The following is a 22,704-nucleotide window of genomic DNA, read 5'->3' as shown; positions in this document are numbered from 1 at the left end:
AGACCGGGAACCGTGGACCCTCAGCCGGTTGCAGCCTTGTGCTGACTTGCCGTCCCAAGGACCCACGACCAAAGACCTTGTTATTAAAATGGCCTCCAGTTATATAGAATTCTAATTAAGTGCTTAAGTAAATGCTTCCTCCACCCTCACTCACTACATGGTTCCCCCTAACTTTGGTTCCCCCCAACTCCTCCATTCAGGCCCCCTTCAGAACTGGAGTGGTGTAGTGTTGAGTGTGTGGTTGGGGTCCTGTGTAGTATTCCATCCTTACCTGGGAGAGGAGATACCACACCTCGGTCTGAGGTGCAGTACCCCTGTGGCGACTGAACCCTCAGGGGCGCCACACATGTGCATTTCAATACTGTGCTCTGCCCTCGGCAGGGCAGATAGAAGTACGCCGGTGCAGGAGCGCGATTGAGGGACTCTGTGTGGATGATGTAGACCAAAGAGCACTGATGATCCAGAAGTAAAGCCTGCATATGTCCAGGGCAGAGCAAAGTACACCTGCACTGGAGCACAATTGGGGGACACTGTGTTGATGAAGTAGGACACGTCATCCACATGAAGCAGGCGCCAGAAGAGGCACCAGAACAAGACCAGAAACGCCCAGACCACACTGTATGTGAGTAAAATAAAAGGTCTTTCTTCGTGTTATGCAGAGGAGACTGGGGACAGACATACAGCATACAAGCATATTGGAAAAGAGGGCTTAAAGATGCTGGCCGTACTTTTTATTGGGAACACTTGGTGACAGGTTCCCTTTAACTAAGGAAATTTCCTATAATTTTCATCCATCTTGCCATCCGTGTCCGCAGAGCCTTAGCTAGGAGTTTGGTTCGTAGAGGGGGGACTTCTGAATGGGCCCCTAACCAGGTAACCTTGATTACAACTATGGTGTCGCAGCCTAATAGTGGATGTAGGAGAACCTAAGCAGATGACCGTGCTGTTACTAAAATAAATCTCTATACAAAGACCAATACTGATATTACCGCCATATGGTGACCAAATAGTGGTATATAGCAGTCCTGAAGAAAATATAAGAGATTAAGTACAGTTACAGATAGTGACTAACAGCTGACATTCCTTCTGGTGGAGTCATTCACTTTTCCTGTCTTTTGTATCTGGGCCAGACTGACAAGACAATTTCTACCTACCAGCCAGGACTCGGCTGCAGAGATTACAACAAAGACACATCTGACTTCTCACATTCTCAGCAATGTCACCATCTATCCCCAACCTGTACAACCTCCTCATCCTGCTGATAGCCCAATGCTGATCGGCTGCTGCCATATGTGTCCCAATTACTGCACCTGCTGTGTGGTACTGTGTGCCCCCTAGATGGTAAAAAAAAACTCTAGAATATAGTAATGCCCTGTGCAGGTGCCCAAGAAAACAATGCCCACATTTCCACACTAGAAAGTAGTAATACCCTCTGTGTGCCTTTTTGACATTCATAATAACCAGACTGCCCCTATAACAATAAGTACCCACTTAACATTTAATAATGTCCTGAGTTTCTGGCCTGTACTGCGCCCCTCTACACAGTATGATGCTCTCCTATGCACAGTATAATGCCCCTTCAATGTATAGTACCCCCACACCGTAAACTGACCCCTTAATAGCCCCCAAACTGTTTGATGGCCCCAACACTGTATGATGGCCCACATACTGTACAAAGGCCCCATATTAGTATGATAGTCCCCTCACTGTATGATGGCCCTCACAGTAATTCTCACACTGTATTATGGCCCCTCAGTAGCCTCCATACTGTATGATGACCCCCTCAGTAGCCCCCACACTGTATGATGGCCCCTAGGTAGCCCTCACTCTGTATTATGGCCCCTTTAGTAGTCCCCTCTCTGTATCATGGCCCTTTAGTAGCCTCCACACTTTCATGGCCCCCTTAGTAGCCCTCACACTGTATCATAGCCCCTTCAGTAGCCCCCTCACTGTATGATGACCCCCTCAGTAGCCCCCACTCTGTATCATGGTCCCTTCAGTAGCCTCCACTTTGTATCATGGCCCCTTTAGTAGGCCTCACACTGTATCATGGCCCCCTTAGTAGCCTCCTCACTGTGTCTTGGCCCTCTTAGTAGCCCCAACACTGCATCATGGCCCTCTTAGTAGCCCCCACACTGTCATGGCCCCCATAGTAGCCTCTACACTCTATGATAGCCCCCTTAGCAGCCCCCACTAATTATGGGGATCCCATTTGTAGCCCATACTATTTATGGGGGACTCCTTATTAGCCCCCACTATTTATAGAGGCCCTGTTAGTAGCCCCCACTATTTTTGCGGAGCTCCCACACATTACAGCCATAACACTATTTTAAAAGAAAAAAAATAAACATCATATACTCATCTTACCCCAGCGAGTCCAGCAGCAGCAGGTCCCAGGCAGACTAATGTGGTGACTTCATCGCGCCAGGACTCACATCCTGTCCGTGTTGCGGCACGATGACTTAATCGCATCGATCCGCTCTGGACCTACTGTTCTGTAAGCTGCAGGACTAAAGTGACCTACAGCCTACAGAATGGATAGCAGCTGTCAGAGGCGTACATAGAAGTCATGAGTCCCCATAGCAGAAGTTCTAATTGCCCCCACAAAAAGAAAAAAAAATATTCGGTGGGGTCACAGAAGATGCCGATACAGTTGAAAGTGGGATGCTGGGTGTAAGTGCATTGCGGGCCAAATATACTCACCTTGAGGCCCAGATTTGGCCCGTGGGCCAGAGTTTGACTTATGTGCTCTAGGTAGATAGAAAATTGCAAATATAGAGAGTTTTAAAGAGCTTTTTTAGGACTATGATATTGATGACATCTCCTATTGTAAAAGATCAGTGGACTCTGACACACAGCATCCCTGCTAATCAAATGTTAGAAGATACTGTGGCCGCCCGAAGTACAAAGTGTATAAAATGCACAGCTGCATACACTGTATAGAGTATTTAAAGTATTATAGTTTAGTGTGACAGAGTCATTGGTGAAGTATGTGAGGGGAGATATGTTTCACTGCAGTTGTTAGCTGCTGTAAACTAAACCTACAATTTCCTCCAGCAGGTTATATGTTGGGGGGATAAACCACCATGTTCAAAGGGAGTGTTATTTTGTGAATGACATAGAAACGTAAGGGAAGTCATTCACCATATCTCTATCTCAGGGTGTGGCTGAGCAAGATTAAATGCTCAGTCACTGTTTTTTTTCTCTGGTGTGTGGTTTGGAGAAGGAAGTCTCCAGGCCCTGTGTGGTGAAGCCAGAGAGCTGCACCGAAGGACTTGTGTTTGTTGGGACTTCATTGTGCCACCTGGAGCGGGCAAAACCCCGCTCACCTATGGAAGATACGATACTTTATCTTTTTTTATCGTTATTCCAGAGAGGACGTGTTTATTTTGTGGAACCCTGCTGAGGTTTATGCCATATCCCAGTGATATGAAATCTCCAGGAAGTTAACCTGCGACGTGTTTCCTGTGTCTGCCTCTGTGAGAGCCGAACAAGTTGCTTTACCACATTAGCTACCATTAATTTAAATAGGGTCAGGTAATCAATATCCTGGACAACCCATTTAAGATCATTAAAGGGCATGCTTGAAACAATACTGATATTGACATCTTGACATAGAGGTAGGTTGCACTGATCATGAGTTACAATCCAGAGCAGCATTTACAATGAGGAAGGCTTCAGGGCATAAATCCGGAAATCTTGCCGTTCTCACTCTGCCCACTGAGCCTCACAATGGACTGACACTTATTGTTCTCTGTGTATCTGTAATCACTTCTCAGCAGTCATATATTTTTCATTACAGGCAGGATTATAATATAAATTAATATTTGTATTATTAAACTAACAGATAACACCGAATCCACCATTGATAATAAATTATGTCACAGCTTACCTCCTCCCCACCTTTGCACAGTGACCTCAGCGCAGATCACAGCACCTGACCACAGCACTCTCCACAGAGGTCAGCGAGTCGTCTTCAGAGCATTTCCCCTTTGTCCGTGTAGCTGCGGTAAACCAATATCTCCGTACTGCTGTTAACAAAACCGAGCAGGCGCTCATGCAAAAAGACAGCCTGCATGATCATAACAAGGGAATAAAATAACATTTATGATCTAAAAATGCATAAGAAAACTGAATCTATTTTATCTGTTTTATCACTTAATTTAAGAATTGTCATGCTGCCCCTCTCTCCTTGTAAATATAATTCACAAAAAAAACTTTTATTCGAGTTTCAAGTGATCTCGCATTAGTTTTCCATCTGCGCTGACTTGGAGAGCATTGAAGATGAAGCTACATGTTTACAATGGTCAGTACACCTTCAATGGTGGCCCAGTACATAACTGAGGTGTATTTGTAACACGGGTACTTTAGATGCAGCGACACAGAAACACAGAGGAGCTAATACAGGGTTAATAAACAGGGGAAGTTTATAATAACAGGGTAAATCTCCACACAGGGAGTATCAGCGCAAATATGGGGGAAAAGCAGGTCAAAGTCTATCACTGACAGTTCACAGTTTAACTGGATGTAGCAGAGTCAAACCGGTTATAATCAACAGTTTTTTTCACTTAGCTGACTCTCGCTCCTCACAAGGCAGATGCACGCTGATGCCGGTGTTGATTTTTCAGGCGTCCCCGCCCAAACAATGCTTTGTCTTCTGGCGGCAGCGGGCGTTCTCCGGTTTTACCCGCTGAGCCCCTAGTCCATAACACAGCACCTCACGTGCCCGGCTCCACCGACCCTGCGTCTCTTCTCTAGTCGGCTTGACTCCTCCGGTCCACTGCACTCGGCTCTTGCTCCCAGTCCTGGAGCCAGGAGCCTGGACCCTCTGCTGAGCCGGATCCAGCTCCGCTTTTCCGCCAAAACATGCTCGTCTCTTCCTCTCTCTAGTCACACCAGGAGTCCCTCTGTCACCTGACCTCCCAGCTCTCTCTCTCGACACACCCCCTGCTTCCCTGTCACATGACTCCTCTGCTTGCAGTCTGTCTTCCCCCTGCAACAAGAGGTACGGCCCCGGTAGTTCCGGATCCCTTGCTCTGAAAGCACTTACACCCCGGTCTTCCCCCTTACACTCCCGCTCTCCTTTAACTCGCCATTCCACGGGCGAGAGTTCCTCCATCAAACGTTCACATTCTTGGACTTCCTGGACGATACAGTACCATATGAATTGATCTTGTTCGTAACGGTGAGAAGGCACTCCTGCTGTTGTCCGTTCTGACCGGCGTAACTCAGTTTGACCGATGGGGGTGCAGGGTCACTCGGATTTCCAATCTCCGCCTGCCCGGTGGCTTCAACTGATGTTGTTCCCTCGCCGCCTGCACTGGGGACTGCAGGTAATAGAGTGCTGGGGCTCGGAGGTAGAATCAACAACTCTTCTTCGTCCACATCGTGGCTTGGGACAACGGTGACAGATCTCTCTCTAGAAGCAGGTGATTCTTCTCCACCCTCGTCATCTTTAGACAGACAGGGTCGCAGCATACTACGATGAACCACTCTGGTAGGGGCTCCTTCAGCCCCCTCGGGTTTAACTTTATACACAGGTCCTTCAGCGCCAATCCTGCGCTTCACTCGGTGCGGGGTCCGTTCCCACCGCCTACTCAATTTGCCCCGGGGCTGCCTGTCCCGAACCAACACCCGCTCCCCGGGCCTCAAAGCTGTCCCTCGAAGAGGCAATGTCTCACGATGTTTGAGCTCCTGAAGCTTTTGTTGTACCAACCGTCGGAGGGTCTGCAGTCGATGCCGATGTTCTCGGACCCAGGAAGACACCCCCGTCCATGGGTAGTCCTCCTCGGGGTCCAGCTCTAACTCGGTGATCTCTCGCCCCTTTCATCCGAACAGCAAGGTGTAAGGAGTGAACCCCGTCGTACTATTCACTCGGTTGTTGTAGACCCACACCAGCTCGGCCACAAACTCAGGCCATCGTACCTTCCGATCTTCCTCCAACATGCGGAGCATTTGGATCAGTGTCCGATTAAAGCGTTCACAGGCCCCATTTCCTTGAGGGTGGTAAGGAGTAGTCCGTGACTTCTCAATCTTGTACAACCGGTGCAGCTCTTCCATCACCCGGCCTTGGAAGCAGGCACCTTGATCGGAATGAATCCTCTTTGGGCAGCCGTACACCCGAATGAAGTCTCGGCAGATGGCCTGCGCAGCTGACTTGGCGGTCTGGTATCTGGTCGGGGTCACTACCGCAAATTTGGTGAAGTGGTCTGTCATTACCAGGCAATGTTCATACCCGAGATGCGCCGGTCCAACAGTCAAATAGTCGATCATCAGCACCTCCAAGGGGGCAGAAGTCACAATAGTTTGTATGGGGACCCGCTGCTCCGGGGGCTTTACTAGCTCACAGCTCCGACATCTTCGACAAGTGTATTCTATTGTTGCTCGCAGTCGGGGATGATATTACGCCCCCCTGGGCCTGTGTCGTGCTGCGTTGCGCACGCGGGAGCTTACCCGGAGCCGGATCTCTTGAGGGTTGTAGTCTCGTGGCGGTGACCCGGTCCGTGCCCAGGGAGTCAAACTGAGCGGCGATGTAACAGCGGTAGATGCAGGACGACTACGCCACCCGTTGAATGCAGCTATGGAGCTGCCGCTGCAGGACAGTCCGCTGAGGCCGGTGGATGGATGGTGCAGCGTAGATGGTATAACCCCCAACGGGAGGGGTATGGCCTCAGGGCAGCAGATGTGGATGATGGGGGTAGCAGGAACCACTCAGAGACGGTGCGGTGTAATTCAGGGTCTTTACTGGTAACAACGATAGACCCTCCTGGAGTACTTGCTAGTGAACGGGGCCTGGTCAGTCCTTGAGCAGATGGGATCTCCCCTGGCCAGGCGGAGTTGTAGGCCTCCCAAACTGACTGTACTCTTCTGGCTACCTTGCTAGAAGCGGATATAAGTAGCCCACGTCCCTGAGTGTACCGTGTGGTGCTCACCCGTATGGCCGGTGACTCGGGGCCTTCTAATGGCTTCCGCTCCATGATGGCGGTGCTGGTCCCACACGTGTGACCGTGCCTTCGGGTTTCTGGGCCTGAGGACCTGAAATCCCCTGCCGGTCGGCTTCTGCTGCTGGGTAAGAGTTAGTCCTCACAGCCTCGGACGCCGGGTCCGGTAAGAAAGCTTCTCAGTCAGGGCGAGCTCTGCAGCTGCCAGCCCCTGACTCGTAGTAGTATTGCTTCTGCTGTTTCTTGTCTCTACTCTCCTTGACTCCAGGCTCAGGCCCCTGGACAGGGCCTGCCTGTGGAGCAGAGCCCATAGAGCAGCTCTGCTTCCTGTCTTCTCCTCTCAGAACTCCCTACCCTGCCTCAGCCCCAGGTTTTTCTAGGGGAAGTCCTTCCCCTCCCAAGACTGGGCAGGAGGTGTGGCATGCACAGGATCCCTGACCAAAGGACCTCCCACCTGCTCTCAGACGTAATATCTCTATCACTGTGGCAACCAGACCCCTGGGGTGTCACATTCCCCCCTAGTGAAATTTAGTACTCCGGGACTAAACATATTTTTTAGAAAAACATAACAAGGTATAGCAATAACAATACAACAAGAAAAACACATAAGATGGTTACGGCGTGTCCGCAACCGGGTGCAGTTTTGAAAAGCAAGGTGTCCATTTCACCAAAACAGGGAGACGTAACCAGGTAGGGGTCTGTCCTACCCCGAGTCCTTAACAGTCTTTTAGTCAATCCTGGGTTACGCTCCACTAACTGTACAAAGGATTCCCGGTAAATCCACCAAGGACTCCTATAAATAACTGGAAACACATAATATTTACAAGATATGGCCGCTCTCAGTCCTCGGCCAGTGGGGATAAGGATTAGCTGCTCACAGTCCTCAGCCTGTGGGGAGATGGGATGGCTGCTCACAGTCCTCAGCCTGGTTAAGGATAGGGGACACACGGGAACAGTTCACACTTGTCCCAACGGGGACCATATTTTAATTATCAACACAAGTACCCCTACGGGTAACTATGTACAGTTCCACTTTACCGTACTTCAGTAACGGCATCCTCCTGCTCCTTCTTGTGTGTAGGCTTCAGACCCGTCCGGGTCCTCTTGGCTTTCCTCGTATTGGTAGTACTGCAGCTCCTCCTTGGTTAACGTGGAGGGCGTACAGTCCTTTTGCACCTGGGGAGTTCAGGCCTTGCGACCAGGCGTGGAGAGGGTTGCCGTTGATGACGCCCGGGGTCAGAGGGTGCAACTTTGGGCCTGGGCGCGGGCTGGTGGTGGTAGTGCCCAGGGCTGGAGGGCTTGGCCGCAGGGCTTGTTGCGGGGGCTGGAGCAGGTCGGTGTCTGCAGCGCCCGGAATCGGCGGCTCCACCAGGGGGCCCGGGAGCAGGCTGACGCTGGCAGCGTCCGGGACAGGGAGACTCCTCTTACCTGCTCCCGCGACCGCTCCTGCGTCACGCGTCTTCTCCCGGCGCTGGTCGGGGCCGGCGACGACTGGGGCACTGCCGATGCTGGGCAGCTTAGTCTGCTGCCGGTCCGCCATCTTGCTGTCCGTTCCTGGTGTCCTCCTCCCCCCTAGTGGACCGTGGCCTACCTTCCGGAGATCCTCTTCCGTAGGCCGCGGCTCCGCAGTCAATCGTCGGGGTAGAGGACCTGGCGTCGCGCTCCTGTGACGTCGGCGTCTGCTGGGCTCCTTCCAGGACCTTACGCAACATCCGGACGTGAGGCGGGGCTTCAGTTCTCGCGCGCTTTCGGAGTCCACGCCCCTCTTCTTCCCGCGCGGCGTCTCCAAGATGGCGCCGGATGGCGGGAAAACTCCTCGGATGGCGGGAAGAAGGCAGAAGATGGCGCCGGATGGCGGGAAAACTCCTCGGATGGCGGGAAGAAGGCAGAAGATGGCGCCGGATGGCGGGAAAACTCCACGGATGGCGGGAATCTTCACAGATGGCGGGAATCTTCACCACTGGTAAGTTTGAAAAGTCTCTTTTTCAGGCACGCAGTACCCGGTGGTTGCGGGCACGAGATCCTGCCGACTATGCCAAAGTTGACGCGCCCCTGGGCCTGTGTCGCGCTGCGTTGCGCACGCGGGAGCTTACCCGGAGCCGGATCTCTTGAGGGTTGTAGTCTCGTGGCGGTGACCCGGTCCGTGCCCAGGGAGTCAAACTGAGCGGCGATGTAACAGCGGTAGATGCAGGACGACTACGCCACCCGTTGAATGCAGCTATGGAGCTGCCGCTGCAGGACAGTCCGCTGAGGCCGGTGGATGGATGGTGCAGCGTAGATGGTATAACCCCCAACGGGAGAGGTATGGCCTCAGGGCAGCAGATGTGGATGATGGGGGTAGCAGGAACCACTCAGAGATGGTGCGGTGTAATTCAGGGTCTTTACTGGTAACAACGATAGACACTCCCGGAGTACTTGCTAGTGAACGGGGCCTGGTCAGTCCTTGAGCAGATGGGATCTCCCCTGGCCAGGCGGAGTTGTAGGCCTCCCAAACTGACTGTACTCTTCTGGCTACCTTGCTAGAAGCGGATATAAGTAGCCCACGTCCCTGAGTGTACCGTGTGGTGCTCACCCGTATGGCCGGTGACTCGGGGCCTTCTAATGGCTTCCGCTCCACGATGGCGGTGCTGGTCCCACGCGTGTGACCGTGCCTTCGGGTTTCTGGGCCTGAGGACCTGAAATCCCCTGCCGGTCGGCTTCTGCTGCTGGGTAAGAGTTAGTCCCCACAGCCTCGGACGCCGGGTCCGGTAAGAAAGCTTCTCAGTCAGGGCGAGCTCTGCAGCTGCCAGCCCCTGACTCGTAGTAGTATTGCTTCTGCTGTTTCTTGTCTCTACTCTCCTTGACTCCAGGCTCAGGCCCCTGGACAGGGCCTGCCTGTGGAGCAGAGCCCATAGAGCAGCTCTGCTTCCTGTCTTCTCCTCTCAGAACTCCCTACCCTGCCTCAGCCCCAGGTTTTTCTAGGGGAAGTCCTTCCCCTCCCAAGACTGGGCAGGAGGTGTGGCATGCACAGGATCCCTGACCAAAGGACCTCCCACCTGCTCTCAGACGTAATATCTCTATCACTGTGGCAACCAGACCCCTGGGGTGTCACAGATACACTAGCCTCTGCAACCACTGAAACGTCTTCTCTGGTCCAAAGTGAGCCCCTCGTTCATGAGCCTCCTTAGCCACTACTCCGACCAACTTCTCTGGGATCACCACTTGCCAGGTGGTCCCGAACTCTCGCAGTAGCTGCACCCGTCGGTACAGCAGCCCGTCTCGCAAACACAGTCTCTCCCATTGTCCCAGCATTTTCAGTGCTCCCGGGGACAGGGTACTCCTCTCTTCTCAACTGGTGACTTGCCGCAAAGCCACCCATTGACGTAATTGAGCAGCTTCTCTGTCAGTCTGTTGAAGTCGGATCCAGTCATCTCTTGGCCGCCCTAGCACTTGTTCTTCCGACGTCTCTCCGATCTCTCCCTGCGCCGCGGTCAGCGGTCCCACGAAACTTCGGAAGCTAGGGGTCTCATCCGCCTCCAAATCTTCATCGCGGTCATGATCATTCATATGTCACTCTGGAGAGGGCGTCGGCGTGAGTATTCTCTGCCTTAGGCCGGTAGGTGATCTTATACCGGTACCTGGCCATGCGGGCCACCCACCTCTGCTCCAGGGCTCCCAATTTCGCATTCTCCAGGTGGGCCAGCGGGTTGTTATCTGTTCTCACCAGTACTTTGGACCCGGACAAATACTCTGCAAACTTCTCGGTCATTGCCCAAACCAGAGCCAGCAACTCTAATTGGAAAGAGCTATAATTATCTGGGTTCCTCTCGGAGTCGTGAAGGGAGCGACTGGCGTACGCAATCACGCGCTCTTCCCCCTCCTGTGCTTGGGATAACACGGCTCCTAGACTATGTAGGCTCCCATCAGTGTGGAGTATGAATGGTTGGGAGAAATCTGCATAGGCAAGTATTGGGGCCTCGGTCAGGGCCATTTTTAGGGCATGGAAGGCCTCTTCCTGGCTGCTTCCCCACCGAATCGCCTGATTCTTGGAGCCCGCTGGCACTCCCTTAAGTAGCTCCAGCAATGGGTTGGCTATGCGGGTGAAGTTCTTCACGAATCTTCGGTAGTACCCGGCAAGTCCCAGGAAGGCCCGAACGTCCTTCACTGTCTTCGGGGTAGGCCACTCCTGTACGGCGGCCACCTTTTCCTGGGTGGGCCTGACTCCTTCACCGGACACAGTATGACCGAGATATTCGATCTGTTTGCGGAACAGGTGGCACTTCTGGGGCTTCACCTTTAGGCCATGACTCTGTAGGCGACTCAGTACTTGCTCCAGTCGCTGGAGGTGCTCCTCGAAGGTGACGGCATAGACAATTATGTCGTCAAGGTTAATCAGTGTTGCCTCGAAGTTCAAATCGCCCAGGCACCTCTCCATTAGACGCTGGAACATCCCGGGGGCATTAGTCAGGCCGAAGGGCATCCGATTGAACTCGAACAGTCCCATGGGTAATATGAACGCCGTCTTTGCACGGTCATGTTCGGCCACGGGCACCTACCAGTATCCACTGGCCAGATCCAAAGAGGAGAAGTATCTTGCCTTCCCTAAGGCCGACAGGGACTCTTCGATTCGGGGTAGTGGGTAAGAGTCCCGTACTGTACAGGTATTCAGTCGTCTATAGTCCACACAGAACCGCAGGGTCCCATCTTTCTTCCGGACCAGGACAATTGGGGCTGCCCACGGACTCTGACTCTCCCGTATCTAACCATTCTGTAACATATGGGGTAGCATCTCCTTAACTTCTTTATACATCTGGGGAGGTATCTGCTGGTATCTCTCCCGCACTGGGGCAGTGCTCCCCATGGGAATCTCGTGGGTAATGGCTTCAGTGCAACCAAAATCATCCTCATGGCGAGCAAAGACTTCCTGGTACCGCTCCAGCACCTCCTCAACCTGCTGCACCTGTCGAGGTGTAAGTCCTGTCAATTCAGCCCTCATTTGTTCTAGGATTCTTCATCCCCCCTTCGCACTAGCCCGGTGGGATTCTGGCGGCACGGTGACCGCCAGAGTCCAGGTGTCTCCTCGTACAGCGGACAGCTGTACCACATCAGGTCGCACCAACTTCTCTGGCATTCCCAGAATCTGGGCTATTTCCGCCCTGGGAGGGAGTGTGAGATCATCTTCGCCCAGATTAACACACCGCACTATAACATTGCCACCCTGGACGGTGGCCAGTGTTCGAGCCACCAAGAGTCCGGGCGGTACTTTGTCCATCGATGTTGGTTCTTTCTGAACTTCGACACCCTCAAGAGGTGTGCAGGCCCGTGCGGGTAACGTGAGTACAGTTTGCCTGGGCGGTAAGGTGAGCGCCGCAGCTGCTGGCACTATTATTTTCCCCAGGATCTTCCCTTCACTCGACGTCTCCTGAGCCTGGGCAGCTCGGATTAGTTGTTGAAAGATCCTCCTTTGGGGAGTTCGCAGGTCCCACTGGTCTAGAGGCATCTCCTTCGGCTCACTAAGCAGGATTTGCCCGATCTCTTTCAGCACATTCATTCCGAGGGTCACCGGGGGTCCACTTCCGGTTCCCCCTGCGACCAGGACGACTCCTTTTTTCCCCACATCTTTTACACACACTCGGATCTTCATCCACACCACCCCTGCGACCGGGATGGGTAATTGATTAGCTGCCGTGAGTCTAATTACTGGTCCCCATTCAGGCCGCGCTATCTCTGGAAATCGCTGTTGGAAGTAGGCTTCTGTCATCGTAGTCACCTGGGATCCCGTGTCAATCAGGCAGTGAACAGCCCGACCGCTTATTTTGGCACAGACAGTCGGGCTGCTGGAAACTAGGTCCTTGGGACTTCCTCTTTTTCTTTCCCCTTCCTCAGGCTCCGTGCTATGTCCCCTGAACACAGAGCCCGCTAGTTTAACGGCTGCTGCGACAGGGGCCGCCCTCGGCTAGCACAGCCCCTAGCGTAATGTCCTGCGCCTCCACACTTCCAGCAGGTCATGTCTCTGTCTGTGAAGAGCTGCCTCACTCCCCTATGGAACTCTCCTGCAGGGGGGGTCCTGAATTCAATTCTTTCCCTAACTGGGGCAATCGATCTGGGTATCTCTGGTGTCGGGGCAGGGGTCTTCTTGAGACTGGACCATTCATCTCGCATCTCCTGTATCTCCTTTCGCATCTCTCGAGCCCATTCCAGTTCAGCTGCAGGCGGGATGGGTACCTTATTACTCCGGACCATCCCTGCCAGGGCCGTCACCCCCATCTCCTGCTCTCTCACACGTGCCTCCGCCCCCACTTCAAGAAAAGTCATACGTGGGTTGGCGCGCAGGTGCTCCCGCAAGGCCTGCTTCAGCTGCACATCCCTGAGGCCTGCCACAAACTGGTCCCTTAAGATCACGTCATGGGGGCCCATTCCCAAATTCCCCATGTCGTCTTTTCTAGTGATATAGGCATGCACCCTCTGTAAGGCATTAACATACTGCGTCACAGTCTCCCCCTCCTGCTGCACTTGGTGAAACAGTCGTATCCTCAGCTCTCTTACATTACATTGGTGGGATCCCCATGCATCTCCTCCAGTATCCGCACCACTTTTTCTACAGTATCCCGGTCATAGGGAGGGCGGTACATCACGGACTGTCGGACCTTGCCATCCAGGGCCAGTAAGGCTATTTCGGCTTGCATAGCTGGGGTCATCGGATGCATACGTAACATACTCCTAACTCTCTCAATCCAGTCCCACAGCATCATATTGTCCCCGGTGAACTTTGGGAGATTGCTGAGCATGGCCCCCAGCGGCAAGCTAGATCTAGGGGCTCCCAGGATGGACTGCTCTGCAGTGTCTGTGTCTAAAGACTGCATCCTGCCGACTACGCCAAATGTAACACGGGTACTTTAGATGCAGTGACACAGAAACACAGAGCAGCCAATACGGGGTTAATAAACAGGGGAAGTTTATAATAACAGGGTAAATCTCCACACAGGGAGTATCAGGGGAAAATATGGAGGAAAAACAAGGGAAAAGCAGGTCAAAGTCTATCACTGGCAGTTCACAGTTTAACTGGATGTAGCAGAGTCAAACCGGTTATAATCAACAGTTTTTTTCACTTAGCTGACTCTCGCTCCTCACAATGCAGATGCACGCTGATGCCGGTGTTGGTTTTTCAGGCGTCCCCGCCCAAACAATGCTTTGTCTTCTGGCGGCAGTGGGCGATCTCCGATTTTACCCGCTGAGCCCCTAGTCCATAACACGGCACCTCATGTGCTCGGCTCCACAGACCCTGCGTCTCTTCTCTAGTCGGCTTGACTCCTCCGGTCCACTGCACTCGGCTCTTGCTCCCAGTCCTGGAGCCAGGAGCCTGGACCCTCTCACGCTGCTCTGCTGAGCCGGATCCAGCTCCGCTTTTCCGCGCAAAACGTACTCGTCTCTTCCTCTCTCTAGTCACACCAGGAGTCTTTCTGTCACCTGACCTCCCAGCTCTCTCTCTCGACACACCTCCTGCTTCCCTGTCACATGACTCCTCTGCTTGCAGTCTGTTTTCCCCCTGCAACAAGAGGTACGGCCCCGGCAGTTCCGGATCCCTTGCTCTGAAAGCACTTACACCCCGGTCTTCCCCCTTACATATTTTTGGATTGACAGAATTAGGTAAAACTATTTGGTACATGGCCATTGCAGTAGCCTTTAGAGATCAGCAAATTGCATTGAGAAGTTTTGAATTCCTTCAAATTTCAGCCAAAAATTTGGATTTGCCAGAATCTGAAATTTTTGAATGGGTGACCGGAGCAAAAACATCTTGGGGCCGATCATCAAAGCTTTTATGCCACAAAAGGGATGTAAAAGCTTTGAAAATTTGCAAATGTTTTTCTCTACATAAAATTGTGTAAAACAATCCATGATTTTTGTTTTTATGCCTCTTTGTATCAGCTCTGCCGGAATATGAGTAACTGGGACAAAGTGTGGTCACTCCAGCCCATCCGATTCATGAAAAGTGCCAGTCATTTTTTATTGTTGTAATTCTGGCTTGAAAATGGCCAAATGTGGCTGAAACATTGCCTTTTATTGTAGCTGTTATGTAATTTTAATTATGGAATAAAAGTTACGCTTTTCCAAATAAGAATTGAATTTACCAATTGTGCATGAGATCCACCCTATGGATGAAGAAGTGTTGTTTTTTTTATGCCAGAAATGCTACTCTAGTTTTTGTTGGGAGTGGCATTTCCGGGGCGCATGTAACGTGGCGTGGGGTGGTAGCCGTGGGTGAGGTACTCGTCTCGTACGCCCCAGCACATTACATGAAGATTGGGGGTCCTGGCTGGGTGTGTGAACTTGTGCTGTGAGGGTGCTAAGCCCGTGCAGGCCGAATGTCACTGATGTTACTGATTTGCCTGGACCAGGTGTTGGACAGTTCAATGAGGGAGACCACCAGTCAAAAGTAAACTTTTTACTGAACGGGAACTTGATAGGGAATATGTGCAAGAGATAGCAAGCACCTATCTTAACGAACATTTCTTTCACAACACAGAGCATTTTCCTCACACAAATTCCTTCCGCTTTACTCTCTTATCCTCTGTTTTCACTTCTCTTTACTTGTCACTGTTTCCCACTACTTCACCACAACCCAGCTCGACACTACATTCCTGTTTAGCAAGAGTACTGTACTCATTTTGCATCTTCTTTCTTCTTAGGAGAACTATGGTACTTATCTTCTCTAATGCTGATGCTCTGGAACTCCCGCCCATGGCATTCTACTCGTCCCACGTACTCAGTCCTGTCTAGGCCCATTACCTCCTGGTGTTATAAACTCTGGGCCTTGTGGCTAGCTGTCCTCTCCCTGGTCCTGTCTCTAGAAAATCACTCTGTCTCTCAGTCACTTCTGCTCCAGATCTCGCTATCTTTTTCCTCTGGTCTCCACTCACTTTAGACACCCGAGAATGCGGCATTGCTCACATGGGAACTTAGATCCTCTTTCTACACACTCCAGTCCCTATCTAGCTCACTACCAGGAAACTATCACTTTCCCTTCAAACTAACTCTTCCCACTCTGGGCTAGTCCCAAACATTAACTCTCGCTATCCCTACTGTCAGACAATTCTCATTATCAACATTACTAACATAAGTCACAATTCACATTATAAATCACACTTCACATTACAATTTACATATTCTTCAAGGGGGAATGTGGGCAATATGTCCATCTCCTTACATGTCGCACAGACATACACGCTATTCAGAAGGAACGTAGAATTCATTAAATGGTATGCACCTCTTAATGAATTTGGTGCATCTTCTCCTTCAAGACTGGTGTAGTGTGAGCCTTGATCAATCAGCCCCCATGATTTTAAGTAATCTGAGATAATCATTAATAATAGAGACAACAATTAGCAATGAAACCTAACATGAGGCAATATTTCCATAAATTGTAAAGTCAAAAGGTTTCTTCACCTCACTGATGCCACTGGAGAACTTTCGGTCTTTGTTTTCCATTAGTCAGCATGTGACTGCTGTCGCTGCAGCTAATCAATGACCACAGTAATCATGTGCATACTACTGTACGCCAGGTGATCGTTGGGGCCACTGGTTGCATTTTTCAGCCATTTTTCAACCTTTGACAACCCATTCAATTTAGTATGCCTTAACTTCAAAATACCCCAAATCAGTCTTATTCAGTCACGCACATATCAGTATAATCTGCATCCCTTATATCTGTATTCAATCCGCCCATTGCTGTTTTCATCCCTCCGAGCTTGCTGTTGATTTAGATCATGAGCTTGTCAGGTTTGGGGGTCATTTCATTCCCATACACATTGCAATTTTCAGCCAATTAGGTCTAAACCAGCCTAATTGCCTGTCAAAATCACACCCAGCCTGGACACCTTTCCTATACACAATATCCACCTAGAGAATTATGGAGTTACCTAATGAGATGTCCAAGTGCTTGGAAATATGCAGAAAAGTTGGCTGTGTATGCTGCGTAAAGGGAGTCACCTGTTCGTGAGGTGAAGAAGGAAAAAAAAACTTCATTCCCTTAGTGTACTTCTCTGCTAATTGGCTCCCATGTGCAAACAGCCTGCGAGCTACAGAAAGAACATTTAAATATTGAAAATATCGAACTGCGGAGCATCCGTTCAAGATACATAAGTTGTCCCAAGAATATAGGGCAGTGCATAAGTAATTTACAAGGTGGCACAAATACTGACAATTATATTGAAAAGTAATTGTTTCTTTATAAAATATTAAAACTTTTGAAAATAAACAACATTAAGATGGCTCCATGTATCGTATGGTGGGAATACACAGAAGTGTTAGCTACTGTCCCATCGTGGGTTAGAATTCTCAAAATACATTTTTCTTCAATGTGGAACTTTACACTGTGTGCAGAATTATTTTGGCAAATGAGTATTTTCATCATATGGTACTTTTTATACATGTTGTCCTACTCCAAGCTGCATAGGCTTGAGAGCCAACTACCAATTAAGTAAATCTGGTGATGTGCATCTCTGTAATGAGAAGGGGTGTTGACTAATGACATCAACACCCTATATAAGGTGTCCTTAATTATTAGGTAACTTCCTTTCCTTTGGCAAAATGGGTCAGAAGAGAGATTTGACGGGCTCTGAAAAGTCCAAAATTGTGAGATGTCTTGCAGAGGGATGCAGCAGTCTTGAAATTTCCAAACTTTTGAAGCGTGATCACCGAACAATCAAGCGTTTCATGGCAAATAGCCAACAGGGTCGCAAGAAGCATGTTGGCCAAAAAAGGCGCAAAATAACTGCCCATGAATTGAGGAAAATCAAGCGTGAAGCTGCCAAGATGCCATTCGCCACCAGTTTTGCCATATTTCAGAGCTGCAACGTTACTGGAGTATCAAAAAGCACAAGGTGTGCGATACTCAGGGACATGGCCATGGTAAGGAAGGCTGAAAAACGACCTCCTTTGAACAAGAAACATAAGATAAAACGTCAAGAATGGGCCAAGAAATATCTTAAGACTGATTTTTTCAAAGGTGTTATGGACTGATGAAATGAGAGTGACTCTTGATGGGCCAGATGGATGGGCCAGAGGCTGGATCAGTAAAGGGTAGAGAGCTCCACTCCAACTCAGATGCCAGCAAGGTGGAGGTGGGGTACTGGTATGGGCTGGTATCATCAAAGATGAACTTGTGGGACCTTTTCGGGTTGAGGATGGAGTGAAGCTCAACTCCCAGACCTACTGCCAGCTTCTGGAAGACAACTTCTTCAAGCAATGGTACAGGAAGAAGTCGGTATCGTTCAAGAAAAACATGATTTTCATGCAGGGCAATGCTCCATCACATGCATCCAACTACTCCACAGCATGGCTGGACAGTAAAGGTCTAAAAGAAGAAAAAATAATGACATGGCCCCCTTGTTCACCTGATCTGAACCCCATAGAGAACCTGTGGTCCATCATAAAATGTGAGATCTACAGGGAGGGAAAACAGTACACCTCTGGGAACAGAGTCTGGGAGGCTGTGGTGGCTGCTGCACGCAATGTTGATCGAAAACAGATCAAGCAACTGACAGAATCTATGGATGGAAGGCTGTTGAGTGTCATCATAAAGAAAGGTGGCTATATTGATCAATAATTTTTTTGGTTTTTGTTTTTGCATGTCAGAAATGTTTATTTCTAAATTTTTTGCACTGATATTGGTTTACCTGGTGAAAATAAACAAGAGAGATGGGATTAAATTTGTTTTTTTTAAGTTGCCTAATAATTCTGCACAGTAATAGTCACCTGCACAAACAGATATCCTCCTAAGATAGCCAAATCTAAAAAAATCCCACTCCAACATCCCAAAATATTAAGCTTGGATATTTATGAGTCTTTGGGGTTGATTGAGAACATAGTTGTTGATCAATAATAAAATTAATCCTCTAAAATACAACTTGCCTAATAATTCTGCACACTTTGTAGTAATGTAGGAACATTTTTATACCTGTTTAATTCCAAATTTTTTATTACAAGCAAAAGAACAAGCCGTGGGCACTAAGTGGTCTACCAGATGGCACCTTAGTATGGAATCTGAATATTTTTATAGTATAGAAGCGAAAGAGAGACCATAGCATGCCATAGTTTTTGTATTATGACATGGATTATTGTTATACATGGTGGAGTATTGCAAACTCGCACATAGGGCCATATTAAGTACATATGCAGGAGCCTTTAGCTCGTGAGGTCAATGTTGTATAGTTAGATATACTGTATTGTTTAAGCAGTTGTCTTTTCCTTTCTCAAACGCCTTTTTGAGACATACAGTGTAGTCACTACATAATGATCACATGCTATTTCTAACATTTTGTGAGGGGACCCTTTTTTATAATGCACCTTTCAAGGCAATCTGAGCTTTCATTAGATTCTAAACTCGGTCATCAGTGTCCATAATCTGTGCTGTAGTCGGGGGGCGCTGTCATGTTGACGTTTCGTTTGAGGGGACTCTCAAAGGGACATCACAGGAGGATGGCCCTGCAGTCACTACCCCACATCTTGTATCACCTCCTTCCTGAAACAACATCATTAGGGGGCCAGTGCTGTGGCCTCTTACCACAGCTTTGTCACTGCCGTTCCCTTATGATGTCCTGTTTCAGGGGGACAAGTGACCCCAGGTTCAGTGGCCACCTCCACACTTCGTCTGTGCCCGCCTGCATTTTCAGTGGCCACTGCTACTGTCCCTGCATTAGACACTGCCACCCTCTTCTTCAGTGGCGGCTGCAATAGCAGGATAGGGAGAATGGTAGGGAATTTTATGATAAAGCTAATCACAAAATCTGTGGGCTTAAAAATAGATATTTATAAAGAGCATTATAGGTATCGGACAAGCCCTTTAACTTGATCCTGACAGTCTGACTTTAGATTGTTAGTCATGTCATCGGCACACAAGGCACCCTCTGGTTGTCTCCAAGTCTCTATCCCCCCATTGGACATTTCCACTAACTTGATTTTGCTCTTTTGGTGTTGAAAAACCTGAACTCCGAGAGAAATGTTCATGAACAAAGCAGTGAATCCCTTCTGGCATGCATCATCTGACTGTAGCACTAAATATGTGTAGGGAGGCAGTCTCTATCCTCTTCCCGTTTCTGCTCTCACTTGGCCGTTACCTCTCTCTGTCTGGAATCTGCAACCGAATACTTCATGCCATCACCAGCCCTCTCTCCACCTTCAGTGGTATGCACTGACCACACACAGGACCAGATTACTAATAATCCACGGATAAAGGTCAGCATCTACCGACTACTGACATGTGAAGTCAGTAGCTGTTCCCGTAAGAGAGCTCTAGCTCGTAGGTATATCCCTTTCCATGCCAAAACAGGATAATGTTTCCATTGAGATCTCTCAGTAATATATATGCTTTTATGGGTCTGGGTGGTGGAACCACTGTGCCGTGGTACAAGGAGGGACCAGAGGGGCGTCACTAAGTGCCAACTCGGACCGACTCTGGGTACGCGGCGGCTTAGTCGACTCCGTGAACCAAGAAGGGACCGGGGAGGTGGACCAGGTGTCACTCTGGGACCGTCTTCGTGCGAGAGCAGGCGACTCCCACGGAACTGACAGCCGAAGCTGACAGGCACAGCGGGTGGGCTGACAGCGATGGAAGACAGACATGCGGTCACGGCTGGTAGTCAGGCAGGCACGGCTGGTAGACAGGCTGGCGGGCAAGGCTGGTAGACAGGCTGGAGAGCATGGCTGATAGACAGGCTGGCGGGCACGACTGATAGACAGGCTGGCGGGCACGGCTGATAGGCTGGTGGGCACAGCTGATAAGCTGGCGAGCAGCACGGGGACCTGAGGACTGGAGAGGCTGTTTAATGCAAACAAACTTCAACATTGCACAGGCACCTCCATTTTGGAGGAGGTGCATTATATAGGAGCAGTCCTCCGGCCATTGTCCAGGAACATTTTAGGACAGCGCACGCGGCCCCTTTAAGAGATAGCAGAGCACACACCCTGGACGGACACGGCGAGGGAGCCGGGAGGAGGAGCGGAGGACACCGCGGCGATGAGGAGATCAGCGTCTGTCCCGGGCGGGAGGCAGAGACTAGTGTTAAGCAAATTTGTTCGACATTTCAAATTCGGGTTCATCTGCGTGACAGTGTGGCAAATCAAGGATGTTTGTGGGCGGAGCCGATTTTTTTGCGCGAACAAGCCGGAACCCCGAACCCGAATTTGAAATGTCGAACAAATTCGCTCAACACTAGCAGAGATGCCGACGCTACATATGCCAACTTTCCCGAATTTGTCGGTCCTGTCTTAATTTTTCAGAAAGTTTACTGGCAAATTTGCAGTGTCTCGGGTCAGAAAGAGGCATGGTTTGCAAAAACTACCATCACAACTGGAGATATTTACTTGTGGAATTGGGGCATTGTTGAGATCTGGCAAGAAAAAGTATCCCTAAATTGGCAACACCAAAGTCGGTAACTTTGAGGTAGTGTCGCCTCAGGCTTTGGATCCGTAACTTCAAGTGATCATGACGCACCCCTGGGCCTGTGTCGCACAGCGTTGCGCATGCAGGAGCTTACCCGGAGCCGGATCTGTTGAGGGTTGTAGTCTCGTGGCGGTGACCCGGTCCGTGCCCAGGGAGTCAGACTAAGTGGCGTTGTATTAGCGGTAGATGTTGGACGACTACGCCACCCGTTGAATGCAGCGAAGGAGCTGCCGCTGCAGGGCAGACCGCTGAGGCCGGTGGTAGGATTGTGCAGCGTGATAGTATCACCCCCAACGGGAGGGGTATGGCCTCAGGGCAGCCGACGTGGATGATGGGGGTAGCAGGAATCACTCAGAGATGATGTGGTGTAGTTCAGGGTCTTTACTGGTGATAAAGATAGACCCTCCCGGAGTACTGGCTAGCGATCGGGGCCTGGTCAGTCCTTGAGCAGATGGGATCTCCCCTGGCCAGGCGGAGTTGTAGGCTTCCCAAACTGACTGTACTCTTCTGGCTACCTTGCTAGAGGCGGGTATAAGTAGCAAACGTCCCTGAGTGTACCGTGTGGTGCTCACCCGTATGGCCGGTGACTCGGGACCTTCCAGTGGCGTCCGCTCCACGACGGCGGTGCTGGTCCCACGCGTGTGACCGTGCCTTCGGGTTTCTTGGCCAGAGGACCTGAAATCCCCTGCCGGGCGGTTTCTGCTGCTGGGTAAAGATTAGTCCCCACAGCCTCGGACTCCGGGTCCGGTGATGGCTTCTCAGTCAGGGCGAGCTCTGCAGCTGCCAGCCCCTGACTCCTTATAGCACTGCTCCCACAGAGCTCCTGATGTTCTTCTCCTATATCTGCTGCTCTTCTCTGTCTCTACTTCTTCTCTACTCACTCACCCTGCCTCAGCCCTAGGTTTATATAGGGGAAGTTCTTCCCCTCCCAGGACTGGGCAGGAGGTGTGGCATGCATAGGATCCCTGACCAAGAGACCTCCCACCTGCTCTCAGACATAACATTGCATTACTGTGGAAACCAGACCCCTGGGGTGCCACATTCCCCCCTAGTGAAATTTAGTACTCCGGGACTAAACATACTTTTGTAAACATAACAGGGTATAACAATAATAATACAATAAGAAAAACACATAAAGGTGGTCACGGCATGTCCGCAACCGGGTGCAGTCTTTGAAGGAAACAAAGGTGTCCATTTCACCAAAACAGGGAGACGTAACCAGGTAGGGGTCTGTCCTGCCCCGAGTCCTTAACAGTCTTTTAGTCCATCCTGGGTTACGCTCCACTAACTGTACAAAGGATTCCCGGTAAATCCACCAAGGACTCCTATAAATTACTAGAAACA

At 50.4% G+C, this 22,704-nt stretch overlaps 1 protein-coding gene across 1 annotated transcript in view; it reads left to right on the top strand.

The window, feature by feature from the left end:
• Positions 1-22,704, top strand: part of LOC141271601 (DNA nucleotidylexotransferase-like) — a 279,576-nt gene that overhangs the window by 165,346 nt on the left and 91,526 nt on the right. The window contains exon 4 of the mRNA XM_073681645.1: positions 11,986-11,992. Within this exon, the coding sequence (XP_073537746.1) occupies positions 11,986-11,992 (7 nt within the window). The remainder of the gene's footprint in view (positions 1-11,985; positions 11,993-22,704) is intronic.

This window comes from Phyllobates terribilis, unplaced genomic scaffold, assembly GCF_046119375.1.
Source record: "Phyllobates terribilis strain yellow unplaced genomic scaffold, ASM4611937v1 Scaffold_5__5_contigs__length_657084704, whole genome shotgun sequence".
Taxonomy (NCBI): Eukaryota; Metazoa; Chordata; class Amphibia; order Anura; family Dendrobatidae; genus Phyllobates; species Phyllobates terribilis.
Note: the sequence above shows the minus strand (reverse complement) of the source record. Positions and strands in the feature narration are given on the sequence as shown.